Source organism: Cyprinodon tularosa, unplaced genomic scaffold (genome assembly GCF_016077235.1).
Source record: "Cyprinodon tularosa strain WSP-4 unplaced genomic scaffold, ASM1607723v1 ctg373, whole genome shotgun sequence".
Classification (NCBI taxonomy): Eukaryota; Metazoa; Chordata; class Actinopteri; order Cyprinodontiformes; family Cyprinodontidae; genus Cyprinodon; species Cyprinodon tularosa.
Window position 1 is genome coordinate 265543 of NW_024039089.1, and position 18236 is coordinate 283778.

An 18236-nucleotide genomic window follows, 5' to 3' on the forward strand; every position below is an offset into this window, starting at 1 on the left:
CATCCGGTTTATAAATTAAGGCCCCGTCCACACGAAGTCAAAACGAACACGAAACGCTAATATTTTCCAGAACGTTTGTCGTAAAAACGGAGACGTAAAATAAATGTGATCGTCCACACGAATGCATGAAAACGCTGCAAAATGTATGCCAGGCCTGTAAGTGGCGCTGTGGTGCCAAAGCAAAAATAAGCGACGAAATGTTGGGCATGCGCACTAATATTTATACACGTGTGCCCTGCGGGTCCATTTTCGTGGTTAAGTCAAATTCAGGTGCTGAACTATGTCGTCGATATTGCTCTGTTCTTCCTGGAGATATTCCAGAAGAAGAAGATTCTGTTGTAAGCCCGACAGCAGGGTGAGTAGCATGAGCAGCAACCATTCAACACAGTACGGCGCCATTGTTGTTGTGATACTGTGTCGCGCATGCGTGTTTAGAGGCGACGCTATGACGCATGCGTGTAAAAAAAAAAATGCGGTTAGAGCTTAAAGATGGAAACGCGAAAACGGCGTTTCAAAATCTTCCCACTCAGAAGGCTGAAGAAAAAAAAGATCGTTTACAGACCCCCGAAACGCCGGCTTCGTGTGGATGAGAGGCTGGTTTGGTAAAAAATTTGTGCGTTTAGGCCAGGGTTTGACTTCGTGTGGATGGGGCCTAACCCTGTGGTAAATTACAGGAAAACAAAATTTCCATGCTACCATGTTATTTCCGCCAATTTTTTTTTTTGTAATGACTGCACAATTTGCTACTTAAATCTTCAAAGTATGAACTGAAAACAGAACTAGAGATTTCTGGATGTGGTATATATTGTTGAGTGGGTGAATTTAACCTTCCTGAGCTACAAGTTTAAATGATAGAAGCCTAAAAGATATGAGATTAGGCGTCTCTCCGGTTCTCAAATGCAGATTATGAGATAAGAAGGTCTCTTAAAGTTTATGACGTAATTTCCAGTAAGAAGTAAATCAATAACAGATCATGCCTACAAATCAAACGTGCTGAACCCGGTAAGTAAACCCAGTGACTGGCATTAATTGTTTTATTAACCCCTCCAAGTTATCTAAGGTGCTGTAGTATCCGACTACGGCAACAGTAATCACATCCCAGGATATAAATACAGAAGGTACGCTGGTAAATTTACCGCATGGATGTAATTACAGAGAGGACGATCACTGACACCTGGAATGAGGACAGCCAGGGCTTTTTTTCTCCCCCCCCCCTCACTCAGACATATAGCTAGGATTGCCCACCTGGAGGTATAACTATGGCGCAGCGTTCCTATTTGGGGCATTGGGTTTCAGTTAGCATTGTCTCTCAGGTCAACGGTGAAACTTCTGTTCACTCCCAGAAAGTGTTTCTTACTCCAGGGGGTGGGGGGGTGATCAAATGTAGAGAGGACATTTACAAACACATCCTCACTATGAGGCTGGTGCAACGGCAAAACTGACGAGAGGATCCGCAACTTAAAATACAAAACATTTATTACCTTGAAGCCTCCGATGCGATGGTCTCTTTTGAACTCCTTCCCGTTCTTGTACCATTTCAGGGTGGGAGTTGGGTTGCCGCTGGCCTGGCATCGAAACTTCACGGTCTTACTGGCCGGAACAGCGTGAAGCTTTTTCTCCATTTTCTCTGGGTGAGCCCACTGTGGGGCCATTGCTGATAAACACAGGAAGAAACATACAAGTGAAACGTTTGATCACATTTGTTATTTGCAGAACAATGAAGCAGACGGTGTGGAAACATTTAGAGCCGTTTAAGCCATGTGTAAAAAAAAAATACAAACAAGAAAAAAAAGGGAAGAATTGTCCTTTTACACTGGAAAATGTTGAAATCTAAAAAATACTTTTTTTTCCTAAAATAAGTGCATTTGTTTTCGCATTGAAGAGATAAAAGAGACATTTTGCCAATGGAACAAGACAATTTACATTTAAAATAAGAAAACACAATTACATTGTCTTATTTCAAGTGCATAGTATCTAATTATCTTATTTTAAGAGTAAAAATACTAATTCCAATGGCAAACTATCTCATTTACCTACTCTAATTACAGGTAAATAAACTTAATCTAAGAAATTTTTACTTATTTCTAGATCGTTTTTCCAGTGTAAATTGGGGGAACACTGCAAAAACAATCTTAAAATGAGAAAAAAATTCTTAAAATAAGTGACTTGTCCCTTAATTTGAGAGGGTTAATAAGACTATCTGCAAACGGAATGAGTATGTTTAGCCTAAGAATAAGATAATTAGATATTATGCACTTGATATAGGAGGCTGCTGTTGTTTTTCCTTATTTCAAATGTTAATTGTCTTACTCTGTTGGCAAAAAGTCACACTTACCTGCTCAATTCAAGAAAAAAATGCACTTAATTTAAGAAAAATGGACTTAATTAGATTACATGTTTTTGCAGTGAAAATGAATGAAAATTCACAGAAAAGAGAAAGAGCTGCGACTAAAACTAATCCTGGCTCCAGATTTCTTCCATAGAAAACATTTCACACAAGAAGATTTTCCAGTTAGATATTTTACATCCCCAAAACAAAACCAGTAGGTAGGTGTTACTTTCAGAATAAGATTTAAACCACTGAACCTTTCAGACATCTGTGATATTCTACACATTTTACCAACCAGTCTGCATCAGGCGACGCCCTTCCAGCCCTCAGGAGCTGCTGTGAAGAGTCGGATCTAGTTCACAAATATCTCAGCCCGTAGCTCTAAAGATAACTTTGCAACAGACTGGAAACCCCTAAAAAATGTACATCTAATCACTTCACTTTATATTAATGAAACCATATGAGGTGAAGTAATAATATTAGTACCGGTACTTCAATTCATTCTTTGAACACTATTACATTGTTGAATACACACATTTTTTTTTGTTATTTAATAGACCTTTTTCACGACAACCGGAAGCTGCGTCTGAAAGGGCTGGAGCACTTCCTGTTTTACTCTGAAAAATGTCTCTCCTCCGGTGCTTTTCGTCATCCTTACTTAGTTTGCGAACACTTTCTTTCGCGGATGCGGAGGAAATCGCTGCGGCGAATTCCCCCACCAACAAATCTGTGAAAGGATACAAGTTCTTCCACGAAGAATATATCCACAGCTATCAAGGTAAGAAAAGACGTAGCTTAGCGAGCTAACCGCTAGCTGCAAGATATGAGCTACACAAACATCGTAATGAAGCCTAACTTAGTATCTAAATTATGTGGAATATTGGAGACGGACATAGTTTAAACTTTTCAGTTATATTTTGACATTCTGAAATTTGTTTGCCACTACAGTTTGTGAAAAACAGCATGCTAGAATGTTATGTTAGTTCTGAGATTCTAGATGATGCTTGACGTTGAAACTATGCTTTACTTCTGCATGACTGTAGTGTCAAATATTGTCGAGGGACAGGTAGTTGTCAGAGCTAGATGCTTCAGATACATGAAGAAAAATGAGGAACCGCACAAGCTGCAAGTTTGAAACAGTCAGAAAGCCGGTTGGCTCTTGTTCGTTGGTTCGGGTTCCTGTTCATGTTTGACGGCTGAAGAACTTTCACGTATGACTTCTGGACTACTTAGAGCTTATTCTAACATTTTCCTGTTCAGTTGCTACTATTTGTTTTATGTTTCTGTTGCGGTTGCAACATAATCTGTGGGAATGCATGATAGGACAGATATGGCTGTTTTCTTGCCCCACATGAACAACCAGGTACAGAACAAAAACAACTGCGCCGAGACTGAGCCATTTTCTTAGACTTTTATGCTAACGCTATAGCCACCGGAAGTTGTCAAACCCCACATCCGCTTTAAAACCCGGAAGTGTGAAAAAGGTCTATTGGACATTTAATGACCTCATAGGTGGTATACACTAGAAACATTTTGTTTTTTCTTCAAATAAGTGCATATGTTCTTGAATTGAGAAGATAATTGAATTGAGAAGACCCCTTCAGGGTCACAAAACACAGAATGGGAACACTGCATGGGAACGCATGGGAACACAGAATGGGAACACTGCAAAAAATCTGAATCTAGATAAGTCTTTTTTTCTTAAAATAAGTGCATTTGTTCTTGAATTGAGGACTTAAAAGAGACATTTTGCTAATGGAACAAGACAACTTACACACTGTGTTTTCTTATTTTAAGTGCATATTATCGAATTATCTTATTTATAAGAGTAAAATTACTCATTCCATTGGCAAACTAGCTCATTTACCTGCTCAAATTAAGGGTGAATACACTTAATTTAAGAAATTTTTACTTATTTCTAGATGGTTTTTGCAGTGAAACCCTTATCAAATTTACCACCGGAATTAAACAAATGATTCTTTACCAGCAGCAGCAGAGCTTGATGCCACACTCAGGAGGTAATTTAGTTTAAACGCATCCAAAACATGAAGCTCTCTTGATAGACTACAGTAACACTCTCAAATTCAAACACTTCCATTAAACAAAACACATTTCTTCATTACAAATGCTGATTTGATGTCATTTCTATGTATACTTTCATTCATTCATTGATTATATCTCATTGAAATCACTTTAAAGCATCTAGTTCTACCTTTTTCTAAGAAGGCATCCTCATTAGAAAGGTTTGATCGCAACAAAAGAGAAACTAGGCGAGTAAGGTGAAGCTGTGAAGTTCACATCTCACTGGGAGATAAGTGAGGGAACCGACACTGGGTCGGCATTCCTCTCGAGCTTGGCAGCTGCTAAGACTCCTCGTGGGCCGAGTGGCCAGTAGTGATGAAAACAAACGGCCAGGCTGTCTGAATTACACAAGAAACAAATTGGTGGACAACTGAGGTTAAACACGATTAGACACCAGAGAGATTATTCACGTGAAAGCCGTCACGTAGGCTCTAGAGATCATCTGATTCAGAGTGAAATCATTCACACCACTGTGACCCACACGCATGGCGTCCCTATAATTGACCAATAAAGCGGTGAAATCGCCGAGCAGCAGCAACTGTTAGTCAGAAGCTCATTCGGGGTGAGTCAGCGTCCAGCAGTTGTCGCAGAGGTTTTGGTAAAGTACAGATGTAAGAACACTCACGCATCAGCTTCTCGGTGGTCGACAGTTTATTTTCCTCCGATGAAGATTCTTCTTCATCATCGTCATCTTCGGATGAGGCCTGGGCATCAACTAGGAACAGGAATAAAAAAAATATATAGGATCATGACAGCAGGTTTGTCAGCAGCAAATTATTATCCAAGTAGAAACATTTAAACTGTTCTACACGCTGCAGCTTCTGAGAAAGTAAACGATAGAAATTAAAGGAATAGTACACCCAAAACATGATTAGCCTTCATTTTCTACTCACCTCCATGCTGAACAACACTCTGGAGTACTTTTTTGATATCTCAAATGCATCTGGAGATCTGGGAGGCTTCTTGCTGTCTGCTGACATTCAAATAATGGAGGTCCATGGCGCCCGAGACAGAAAGGTCCATAAAAGTCCACAAAAACGTGTCAATATTCCTCCATACTGCTCGTCCAATGTAATCCAAGTGTCCTGAGTGGGTAGCATCCAGAATTTACTCGAAACGAAGTCATTTAGAATGTTTTTAGAGCATAAACAGTAGTGTATAGGATTTCCTAATAGCGCCCCCATGCGCGCTCACGATTCTACGGAAGCCGGCAGACCAAACCGGAAGGAAGTGCGCATTCAGCGTCTGGTCTGCCGATAATGCAAGCGTAGAAGAAGAAATGTGCTGTTTACCTGTGCAAAGAAAGAAACAACGAAAGAAAAATGTCTGAGGACTTCAGTGTTGAGGAAGAGCATGAGTTCTTTGCCGAGCTGAATGCGCTGGTTTGGTCTGCCGGCTTCCGTAGAATCGTGAGCGCGCATGGGGGCGCTATTAGGAAATCCTATACAATACTGTTTAGGCTCTAAAACGTTCTAAATGACTTCGTTTCGAGTAAATTCTGGATGCTACCCACTCAGGACACTTGGATTACATTGGACGAGCAGTATGGAGGAATATTGACAAGTTTTTGTGGACTTTTGTGGACCTTTCTGTCTCGGGCGCCATAGACCTCCATTATTTGAATGTCAGCAGACAGCAAGAAGTCTCCCAGATCTCCAGATGCATTTGAGATATCAAAAAAGTACTCCAGAGTGTTGTTCAGCATGGAGGTGAGTAGAAAATGAAGGCTAATCATGTTTTGGGTGTACTATTCCTTTAACTGATCAATTTAAGCATTAACAGGTGAATTCAACAGGAAAAACAAGACTTATTCATCACATGGAAATCACCCCAAATAACATTCCTTTTACATTTTTTGACTAATGAAAATCAAATAAAAGTGTTTTTTGGGCAAAAACATGTTTCATCTGGTAATTATTTCAATTTCTATGGAAATCAAAGTACTGCATCTATCAAAGAAAACTGTTTTTTTCCCTCTTTTATCCATTGCAGACATTATAAAATCCCTAAAAATCAAAGACGGCCTATCAGACCTCAAAGAAAACCATAAATCAATACCTAACTAGTAAAAGATTGATCGTTGCATCTCTGGCTGAAGCTTTGTGTGCTCACACTCAGCAAGGCCCGGCTCGTTAAGTAATTGACAAACATACTGTAGTACAAGCTAATTTAACAAAGAGCAGATCATTTCATTCACTACAGGTAATTTAGTAAAGCAAACACTACTTTCCATAAATAGCTTTTTAATGTTGTATAAACATCTAAATTTAGATCCAACAAACAGCTCTAGGTTTGTTTTAGACAAACAGCTCAGGTAAATTCATTAAAAGCCCACAGTTTACCTGTGACGTTGAAGTAGACGCTGTAGTTGCCGAAGGTGGTGCACGCGTACAGGCCGGAGTCAGGCGGCTCCACCGCCTCGATCTCCAGCTGGCCTTTGCGAATGCGTGTGTGCTCTCCGTCCACGATGGCAACGTGGTTTTTGGTCCAGTTAACGGTGTGGCCCAAGTCTTTGGAAACGCAGCTCAGATCCAAGCGCTTCCCGGGATATAGGGTGAACAGCTCCGCTTCCACAGAGACTACAAGAGATCAATAAACAAACATGGCTACAGTGAAGACTTTACACGGAAAAAATAAAAATCTGATTAAAGTGTACCAGAACCCAATGTTTCCGGATCATTTTGAAATGGACTTCCAAATAGACAGATGACATCAGTCTAACTGATCCCTGATATGTGCTGCTGATTTTTAAACCGGCAAAAGAATACAATAAACATTAGACACGTTAAGATTGAAACAATAAGAAAAAAAAATAATTTAATAACAGATCAAAGAAAATATTTACAATGAAGAGCAAATGAAGTGAGCAGCAATGCATAAACATCATGTGATCTCAAGGCACGGCTGCTGTATGCAGTAATCAATACTTGCCCATACTAAGAAATATACGAGATGCTAGAAAACAATATTAGCCAAAGACATCTGCCAGCCAATGTATTGGTCTACCTCTACTTACAAACGCTAATCCCAAATTAATCCTGCAGGCTGAATGGTATTCATTACACTGCCTGCGCACAGTGGCGGTGAGAGGTCAGAAAATTCGACCTGATTTGATGCAGGATTCAGACCTCATTAAATTTTCATAAAGTAAAAACAGCCGGAACAATCCAAGAATCAAAAAACTTCACTAAAGACGTATTAGCTTAAAGGTATAGAGGATGATCTTTTATATCCTGGATGGATCATCAAAATAAGTGGTCCTCCTAGTTGTCAATCATTCTGGTGATATGTTTATGTAAGGCCGTCCTACGTGCTCGTCCCGTTAGCTATCCTTTTCTGCGCATGCGCACTTTCAGGCATATCAGACAGTCATTGAAGTTCAACTTTCTCTCCGAGGTTCTTTGAAAATGGCCGAGGGTGGTAAGAGAAAGAAGTGTCAGAGGAAAAGAAAGACCACTGAAGATACAGATATATCCTAGAATGCTTTGGGTGTAGAGCTCTCCTCGCAAAGCATTATGGGACTGTCACAGCGGCCCACTGTCGCCATAGGCTGTCGCCAGCCGATTGCGGAGACTAATAAAGATAAAGAGGCACCGCACAGTGAAGGAGGAGCTACGTGATCAACGGGGCAGTTAACTAAGTTCACTATAAAGTCCACTATATAGTCGCTTCTGTATGAGGACACAGTGAGCTTGTATGAGCTTTTGAATAGCACATTTTAAGAGTGTGCACAAGGAGAAATGGGTCCGCATTTTTCCCCAAAATACCTTTAAAGACTTTATTACATTGTTTACTGAGATATATATATATATATATATATATATATATATATATATATATATAAGCAAACAACCAAATAAATAACGGGACTGCATTAATTAAAAAAAAAACAAAAAAAAGATGTTCAAACTTTGAATTGATTCCAATATCAACTCCTAAAGATCGTTTCATATACCCAAAGATCAAATAAAAAAAAAAATCATTATCTACTATTAATTTGCTGCTAAATGTATAATAGTAGTATCAATATGATGCATAGCGTTAGTCATTTAATTCAGGTAATATAGATCGGATTGAAAAGAAGCAATTCTTGAAATTATGTTGAAAACAATCATGAAATATAGCTTTATCTGCATTCAGCGCAGGGCTGAAACAATTCGATTATTGTGATTAATTGATTATTGAATTAATCGTCAACTAATTTAGTAAGAGTGTAAGAGTGTAGAGACTCTAAAACACGCCTTTGGCTGAGAGAGGAACCCACTTAGAGCAAAAATTATATCAAAACAAAATCGTAAAAGAAATGTATAAAAGTTTTGCTTTTAAGATAAAAAAAAAACTATGTCAATAGGCTCTATCAAGAACTCCTCATGTGGAAAAGTTTTTGTTTCGCCTGGTATAATAGGTGAAAAAAAAATCGATTTGTAAAATAATGGTTAATTGCAGCCCTGACTCAGTGTATCGCCTATTGTAGGATATAAAAAGTGAAAATATGTGAATGTTTTATCAGTTTTAAAATCCATAGAATAACATGTTTTGGTTTTACCACCATTGGCGTTTATTGTATAATCTAAGAATTATCTTTAAAGGACATCAGAGCTTCAATGTAAATTCAGTGTAAGGCTCGTCAACTGTATGCAATGCTAAATAAGAGGAGTAGAAAACCTCTTTAGGCAAACAATTAAAAACTAAAAACTTTGAGGCTTTACCTTCACTGTACAATAAATGAAGCAGGTCTTCTATATTCAAACTGCATCGTAAAACACTTTACATCCATTTACCTCTTCTGTGCAAGTTGCCAACATTGCTATAAAAATATCAAGTTGGTCAAGGCTTCATTTTCAGGCAAAAAAAAAAAAAGAGAGAAGCTCCTCAGAAAAGGGAGGAGTAATTAGATTACGGGAATGAAAGGAGGAGATATGTCACCGAGAGAGACACCTGAGCCCCCCTGGTTCTAAATGACCAAGCAACCGCTAGAAGGAGGAATAACCCAATTATACCGACACGTTGTCCATCACTGCGCTGTTTGTCTTGTAATGAAGGTGAAGAGCATTGCTGACCAATTCTTGCTTTAGGATGATACTTATTTATCTAGAACATACTCTGAACCAAACAACTCCCAAAAAGTATCATTTACCTTAACAAAAGAAAAAAAAAACCCCAGCTAAAAAGTCATTATTAACATTAACCAAGTTTGTTGGTAGAAACTTGCGTCTCTCCTCTTCACAAAGCTCAGCCTCAAGCTTTGTGGATTTCTAAGGCGCCCTAAGGCAGCACTAAAGTACATCCTTTTTACCCATTACCTCCACAGCCCATTCAGCATCATCACAAACAATCAGATACTACACTGGTAAACAATCCCTCAAGCACGGGATTTCTCTAAACCTTTTTCAAAGTACATTGTGTGACTTTTCTTCGACACTTCCTCCCCGATCAGATCCAGAGAGCACATGTATACAGAACAACATGAGGGAAACATCCGCAGCCCCGGCTAATCCCTCCCACCATGACAACAAAGGACTTCAAACAATACAGGGGAAGAGGGAACGAGGAGAGCAGGCCAGTGAGCATGTGCACAGGAGCGAGTAAAAGCGGGGCCTGCAGTGGCAGGTTCTAGTGCCAGTTGCCATGGTGACCTCACTTGGGCCTAGTAAAGGTATTTCCTGGATCACATATGTCTGACAGGCCCTTAATCCCAGCAGGAAAAGGGGCCGGGGGGGTAGGATCAACTTTCTCCTCAAAACTAAAACCAGAGTAGGAAAGAAAGAGGCGGCAGCATTCAGGCCATCTCTATTAGCCTGTTAAACGGAGCATATTGGGGGAAAATTACAATTTGTATCCTGTATTTGCATGTCTAAACTCGTTATCAGACCAACAACGCTAAAAAAGGGCCTGTGTGCAGTTTACTCAGGCGATAATGCAGATCTGCTGTGGAAAAGTACACCATGATCACGGCTATGAGGAGATTCACTTAGCTATTAGTTGTGCTTCTTTAAAAGTATGTGGGAACGGTGAAAATCTCCTTTTATCTTTGCCAACATCTGCAAGATTTTTGATAAATTGGCAGAATTATAACATATTGTAACATATAATCACTCTCTATGGCTGGGAGTAATAATAATCTGACTTGAATCCAACAGGGAATTTGAAAAATTAGGGTGATGGGAATGAGGTCTTCCAAAGCTCAAAGACTTGGCCAACGATCCCTTTCCAAAAATACTGGCAGAGACATCCAAATAGCTGATGAGCAATAATAAGAAGGGTTTAGCTGCTATAAAGGCAATCAGTACCAGTCCACATGAATCAGAAATTCCATAAAAATTTGGAACATTAAAAAAAATAAAATAAATGATGTAGAGGGTTAATTATCTGTTCTTGTAAACATAAGGAGCATTTTTAATGGGGGTTTTCCACATCTGTTTAGTTTTGTGTTTTTCTCTATTTGAATTAAGCTTTAAATACAAACTGAAAAAGTTAACACCCCAAACAAACAAAAAAAAACATTAGAAACACAAATAAGTTATTTAAAGAATCCTTTAATGTTCAAACTAGCATCACATTAGTCACTCAGGATCTTTTCTTTAAGTTTAAGCCGTTGATGTTGCCGCCTTCTGTCAATAATAGAAACTAGGGCTGCAACAACGAATCGATAAAATCGATAAAAATCGACTTTTAAAAGCGTTGGCAACGAATTTCATCATCGATTAGTTGTGTCGCGCGATTAATGTGTCATCCGCCGCCGCCGTCATCACTGCCACTTGACTGAAACGGGGGAAGAAGAAAAAATACGGCAGAGTGAGCCAGCGCTGCAGGCGCAGTGTTGCCAACTCTGCGACTTTGTCGCTATATTTAGTGACTTTTCAGACCCCTCCAGCGACTATTTTTCAAAAAAGCGACTAGCGACAAATCTGGCGACTTTTTACGGTGTCACTGGCGGCTTTTGAAGACTCTTACCTGAAAGCATGTATTGTGAGGCAGCAGCTGCAGTCAGAGCCGCAGGATGTTTACCCTCAGCGTCCAGACTGCAAATGAAGCGCGCATGCGCCGGGATTGACGGCGCAAATTGATAAAATAGCCTTTATAAATAAATTAACTTGCAAATTATGAGGGCAAGGCTTTTAAAGTTTAAATCTTCTGGCAAAGATAAAGTAAAGAAGATCCTGCAATTTATGGAAGTAAAGCAGAATAAAATCCAGCAAGATCAGTAATATGTCAATTAATTATCTGCCACATTCCCATGTAAATATCTGTCTTTGGAGGATGTGTTTTTTAGCACCCCTAGTTCTCTCATTTTTATTCCAAATACAATTTATAATTTGAATCACGGGGCTATTTTTATCTCTATGGTTCAGTATTTTCTCAAGTAGCAACTTTAACTGCTATACTTTCCTATCTTAAAAGGCAGAACTCTTCTAGTCTAAAAAAACTCATTTGTTGAAATGGGGGGACCTATTGTTTGAACCACTTAGGGGCTTTTAAAAACAAAACTACCTGTCTTTTTTTTTGCGCTTTATGAAACAAAGTAGCCTATATTTTGTGGATGTACAGCTACATTTCTCATGTAAGTTTGCGTAGTTTTAACACAAACATTTATTTTTCATATTGCACCGGTACAGTTAATGAGCAACCTGTACTTGTGTGCTTGTTTGTTCTGTCTAAAATGTTTATTTTGGAATAAAGAGGTTAATATAAAAAAATATTTTTTGTCCGATTCATCGATTAATTTAAAAAATAATCGGCCGATTCATCGATTTTTTAAATAATCGTTAGGTGCAGCCCTAATACAAACTATGGCTTTTTTTATTTTATTTTTTACTCTGAATTTCTGAAAACATATAAGGCACAAAAAAATGTAAGAAAAACAACAACTAACATGGCTTAGGAATTATGTCTTTAGAAAAACAGTTGTAGAAAAGTGAAGCAAAGGCCTAAACGGTCCAAACACAGTTCACTGTGCGTGTTTGTTTAAGCTTTGCTCTAATTACTGCATCACTGCTCATATAGTAATAATCTGCTCCAAGTGCATCTGATCATAAAACACGTAGATCTCACAGATAGGAGAAGCAAAGTGACAGAAAATGGAATAGGGATGGATAAGACTCTGGAAAAGAGGGGCAACAAGTTTCTTTCTTCAGAAAAACATCTGGATCTTTTTTTTTTTGTCTACTTTTTTGTGAACACTTAGCAGTCATGCTTAAATAATAAACAGAAACGGCTTTCCATCCATTCACCTTAGTTTGGGCTTTTTCCATAAAAAACAAAAAAGGAAAAAGGCACTTTCGGGGTTTAAAAAAAGAAATTACAGGTTTTCTGCATTTTGTATTTTATTTGACACAAAGCCGAAAGAAAAACTCAGAAAGTTTCAAGCTTCATGTTAAGTTAATATCCATTTTTTACAAAGAGTGTGGCTTCAGTTAAGGGAGGAGTTTTAGTGTCCGTTTATCAGGATCGCCTCGCTAAAGGGCTGGTAGTGCGTCGCAGTGAGCTTGTTGCAGATATTTTTGATTTATGCCCAATTTTAAAGCGTGGTCTGCACTATGTTATTCCATGCCACAACGCAAGAGGGACAGTCAAGAACTAGCTGTGGGTCTAGATACGGCCGAGGCGGTGAGGAAGTGGGGGCAAGTTTGTGCGACAACGGAGGGACATGAGGGCGAAAAAGAGCAGGGATCCAGGTGGAAAAAGCGTTATCGTGCACCTCGCTCTTCTAGCTGGTCCATCTTCACAAGCCGATTTCCACAATGACGGTCATACAAACAAAACAAGCCGTCAAGGTACCAAACAGGAAATGCGCATAGTGTACAGCGGATGTAGATTTGACCAATCAGAGACCTCATGTCTGCGTTCACCTACAATTTAGGAGAGTTGCAGCAGGGTTTCTGAGGAAGGGGCGGAGACTTCCCTGCATTCACCGCGGCACCTACGCAGACGACCTAGTTCACGAAGTATAAATCAGCCTTAAGTCTGATCTCCAACTTTAACAGTCAGAGAAATGTCACCAGTAAAAGAGTGTATATTGAAGGATGGGAGAACTTCAATAAATAAGAGCCGTTTGAAATTTTGAGCAGTCCCACTTCTTTTCAAATTAGGTTTAGACTTGGACTAGACTTTATTTATCCCTTTGGATTACGCTTTTCATTTAAATTCTGGTTCCACTAGCTTTTATAGAGTACAAAGAGTTCAAGCAAAATGCCATTAAAGTTAAAAATCTGACAAACAATATAAAAAGAGTGTATATAGTACCAAAAAAGCATAAAAAAAGGAAAAAGTTGTAATGTCCTGGAATATGTTTCCTTTAGATATAAAAATATCTGCACAGTAGAGAGCTAACGGAAGAATACACAGCAGTCGACTTGGATTATTGCACTCACACTGCAGAGATGTACTGACCATATAAATAAGTACAAATATGGGTTTGGCGTATCCAATAATCTTGCTTTTGTGTCCTGGAGAGGCTACAAGATCATCGGTTTGAACAGCTCCTGAAAATAGACCTTTGCTGCAGTTTCCGGGTTAAACCCAAAAGACAAATTCCCCCAATGTTGGACAGAAAAGGGATATTTTTGTTTTCCATTTCTACAAATACAAATTCAGGTCCAAAACCCTGAAGTCAATGGCTTAAACTAATTTCCTTTCAGATCCATTATTTACATGGAGGAGAAGAGAAATGGTGTCCATCGAGTTTCAGGTTTCCCATGGTTTGTGCAACATTGAAATTGAGGCGACAGCTCAAAGTGGGTTGAAATAAAATAAGCGTCATTTACATAACCATAAACACAAAGTATGTCACTTCTGATGGTTGTCTGATATTTTGTCTCTGTTCTCTGAATGGAGACGCCACTGATAAGACGGTGTCAATTTCCCAGCTGGTAGTTGTAACTCCAGGTCTCATAAAACACCCATAAAGCTGTAAAAAAACGGCTTCTTTACTTCATTAAAGGAAGTCTATTTGGTCTTAGGAGACGGCTGAGCAAACTGTAACAAAACGTACCCAACCTCTACCAAACAGTTTTCCTGGCTAAGTTAGAGCTAAAAAAAAAGGGAAAAAAAGCTCATGATGAACTTGTCAGAGATGAGCCAAGTTTTCATACTTCATCTAAACTGCGGATGTTTCATCTTATTTAATCTTCCTGAAACTCTGATAGGATTAAAAGGGATTAAAGACCAGTTTCAGGAACAACCCACCTGGAAAGTTCCAACATAGAAGCAGTCGACCGTCTGTTAAAGTTGATGGACACCATTTCTAATCAAACTAATCAGAAAAAAACAAAGGAATTTTTTCAGCACAGAGAGTACGGATGGGGCTGGAGGGAGGGGGGTCTACTGAAGGAAAAGGAAAGGTCGGCACCAGACAGTTGAACTTTCTCTGGCTACAACATAGGAAGCAATATGCTGCGTGAATGACTTCTGGGATTTCCTGCCCTCATCGGGAGCGATGGCAGATTTTAGGACCGTCGAGCTAGTAGCCACACCAGCTGAACGTCAGAAAACAGTCATTACAGCCTTTTTCTGTTGCCAAAGCTGCATCAGAGTGAAGACTGTTGGTGAGATGAAGGGGATGACCCACCGGACAAAAGATGGCGCCATCAGCACTCAAAAACTAAGACAATGCACGATGGCAATCAGTGAAAACATTCAAAGAGAGAGTGCTCTTGGTCAAAGCACTCCTGTGGAGGACCTTTTCATTCTCAAATGAGCCACAGACAATCGGCATGGATTAGCACATGGGAGCTACGTGGGTCAATGCATCATTCAAATTAGTTTTACTACATTTACATCAAACGTGAGGACTTTAATTGACAAATGTAGTAAAACTAAGACCACCAACTTTTTTAGATTAACATTCAGCTCTAAGAGAGCCGTTTTACCTTTTCAAGCACTGGAATAAAATGTAAATTCAATAAGTTTGTAGTTACCATCTGCTGGGGATAATGCGTCTGCTTATTTTAATTCTTGTTCAAATATTTGGGTTTTTTATGCAACAACTCAGAATCTAAATAAGGTCTACATTTTCCTTTTCCTGAAAAATTTTATCTAAACGTTTTGCTTTTAAGTGTGCAGACTGTGAAAGTGTCAATTTATTATTTTTTTTCAATAAATGATATTACAGTGAAAAAAAATTATGCAACTGCTTTTGGCATTTACTTAATGATATTTAGTTATTTAACTCAATTGTTTACGCTCCTACCCTGCTAACATGAAACAATTGTGTTAAAGTAACTAAATATGATTAAGTAAATGCCAAAAACGGTTGGATTATTGTTTTTATTGTAGAAGAAGGGACTATATAATGTGTGTGACAGAGGAGTTGCTTTAATACTGGGTTGAATAAGGGCTACACAAATAGGGGAATGCTAGTTATAAATCAATGAATCATAGCGACTCATATCCCCCATTAACACTACACTTGAAAAGCCGATCCATGCCGAGATCGGTCCGAGTTCGGATCAGTTAACCAGGCCGAACTTGGTTCTGACGACCGTTTACACATCACGCTATCTCGGTTCCTCGACTCATCGCCTCCTAGTGACGATCTGCGGTATTACTGCCACTATTGAAGGAGGAAATCAAGCAGTTGGTGGCGGTAATGCATCAAAAGTTATTTACCAACCGATATAAAACACAAGAAGAAGAAGACGAAGAAGGACGGAATCAAGCAAATCAAAATGGCGGCGCCCGTCACATTCAGAAAGTTATGCTTGATTATTATTGCTGTACTTCGGTGTTTGCGGAGGGTCAGGCGAAGACGGCAACCTTTGGTGGATTTACTTGAGAAAGTCGGCTTAACTTAGTTGTTCTTCTTCTGTTTTGTGTTGGTTGGCAAGCAAATTCCGGAGGGGCATTACAGCCAACTACTGGAATGGAGTGTGAATCTGGGCGTGCAAACAGACGGAGATGATGCGTTCTGATCATGCGCTCTTGTTATCAGAGAACCGAGCCAGGGAAAAACCGAGCCGAGCCCACCTCTGGAACTGGTCTGCAGTTAGCTCGGTTCGGTTGTGTCTATCTCGGTTCAGTTCAGTTTGCTTTCCATTTACACACGATAAGTTATCTCAGTTACTGAGCTCGGACAGGTCTCGGCACGGTTTTTCAAGGGTAGCGTAAATGGGGTATTAGTCCGGAAAATACAACACTTCTCTTGCAAATACCAATGCAGCTTCAAACCACTCTCCACCGGACGAAGGTAAAAGTACACTTGAAGACATCATTCTTAAGGGGATGTTAATTAATGGATTGAATAACAAAATAAGCAAATAAACCATTTCTTTAGAAAACATACATCATTTGTTGTTGTTTGAGTACATTCTTAATTACCAGCAATACTAAGAGAACCAATTGGACAGAAGTTAAACTTTACTACTAATACTTTCAGGTTATCAGTGCTTGGAATAAGCCGTGTTTCGTGACAATTGTTCCCTGCAGAATAAAAATAAAAAGTGTTTGATGCAAAAAGTGTAAGCAAATTGATCAATGTTGTTGCTGAGGTGGAGATAAGTTAGAGAGACTACTCATTATCTCAACCTCAAACAGAAAGAAGGTTACCCTTCAAAGTTTTTGGTTTATTTCTAATTTATTATCAGAAGTCTTATAATTAGTTGTTTTTTCAGGTTTTAAAATACTTCCTTTTAGTTGACTATTTATACGAGAATGAGAAAAGATATACGCCTTTGTTTCTGTATGGGGAAAAAAATGGTCAAAACTTTAGCAGCTCTGAGAAACTAAGAGCGGCTTTATTTGCTCAGACGTCCAGCATAGAGTTGAGGATTTCACAACAGACAGCAGGAAATTTAGGAGGGCTGGATGTTATGTTCCACCGTCAAGGCGTCAATGAATTCAATTTGTTTAACTAAACCTGAATTTTCTCTTTTCTTATGGGAACGTCACAACAAAAGAAAGCAAACAATGCATAAAACATGCATTTCCACAGAACTATTTTGTTTCTCCAGCAAAGACCAAAGTAACGCAGCCAAATGCCTCCACTGCGATTGTCTGTCGACAGCTGAAGCCATTCGTCACCCAGCAGGGAATCGAATGGGGGGGGGGGGGGGGGGGGGGGTGAAGGATTCCAAGAGAAACATTAGAGGGGGAGTGTGAGAAAAAGGTTTGACCACCATTTGGTGGTCGCAGTTAAGAGTTAGGTGGAAAACTGTCAGGGTAAAAATTTATGCCTCACCTCAGAAATCAAATGTTGCTCTTTTAGAAAACCTATCCTGGAGGAAAAGGGTCGGTTTATAGTAGCATATTTTCTTTAACAGAAAAATGCTAATTTATGGTTCCTTGGCACTTAGCTCCTCTTAGTGACAACAGATACCTTTTCATTACAAAAGGAGCAGAGAAGCAGGGGCCGCTAGGTAGTGGAACTGCCCTCCGGCTACACATGGGAGTCATTTACTCCTCCCTGTCACACTGCTGCCTTCAACACAACCACGCCAAGTTTATTTTAAGGCCCAGGGCTCATGGGAGACCCGTTTTCTTAATGACTTCAATTATAATGCTCAACTTTATCATATTCTTTTGTTGGTTTCCACTTCCGAGTGCAGAACATAAACATTCAAGCCCATCTACCCACAAGCTCAGGCAGCTATTACGCTGCTGGACAGTTTCCAACAAACAAATTTTTAAGGATTTGATTACGCCGCCTCTTTCCACTCTTTAAAGCCCAACTCACGGAGGCTGAATTCTTTACAGTAAATCCTCACATGTGAACACTGCTGGTTAGCGTAGCTGTAGAATAATTTCAAACAAGCTGGAAAAAAGCATCATGTCAATTTAATGATGTGTTAAAAATGAGAAAGTTGAGCTATAGATAATGCAACAAAGTGCA

The 18236-nt window shown here is 39.3% G+C and overlaps 1 protein-coding gene across 4 annotated transcripts in view; it reads right to left on the reverse strand.

Annotated features, from left to right (window-relative positions):
* Positions 1–18236, reverse strand: part of fgfr1a (fibroblast growth factor receptor 1a) — a 55588-nt gene that overhangs the window by 27649 nt on the left and 9703 nt on the right. For all 4 annotated transcript variants that reach the window (XM_038296619.1, XM_038296623.1, XM_038296621.1 and 1 more), the window contains exons 3-5: positions 6754–6990; positions 5037–5126; positions 1482–1654 (exon numbers count right to left, since the gene is read on the reverse strand). In XM_038296619.1, coding sequence (XP_038152547.1) covers positions 1482–1654; positions 5037–5126; positions 6754–6990 — 500 coding nt within the window. The remainder of the gene's footprint in view (positions 1–1481; positions 1655–5036; positions 5127–6753; positions 6991–18236) is intronic.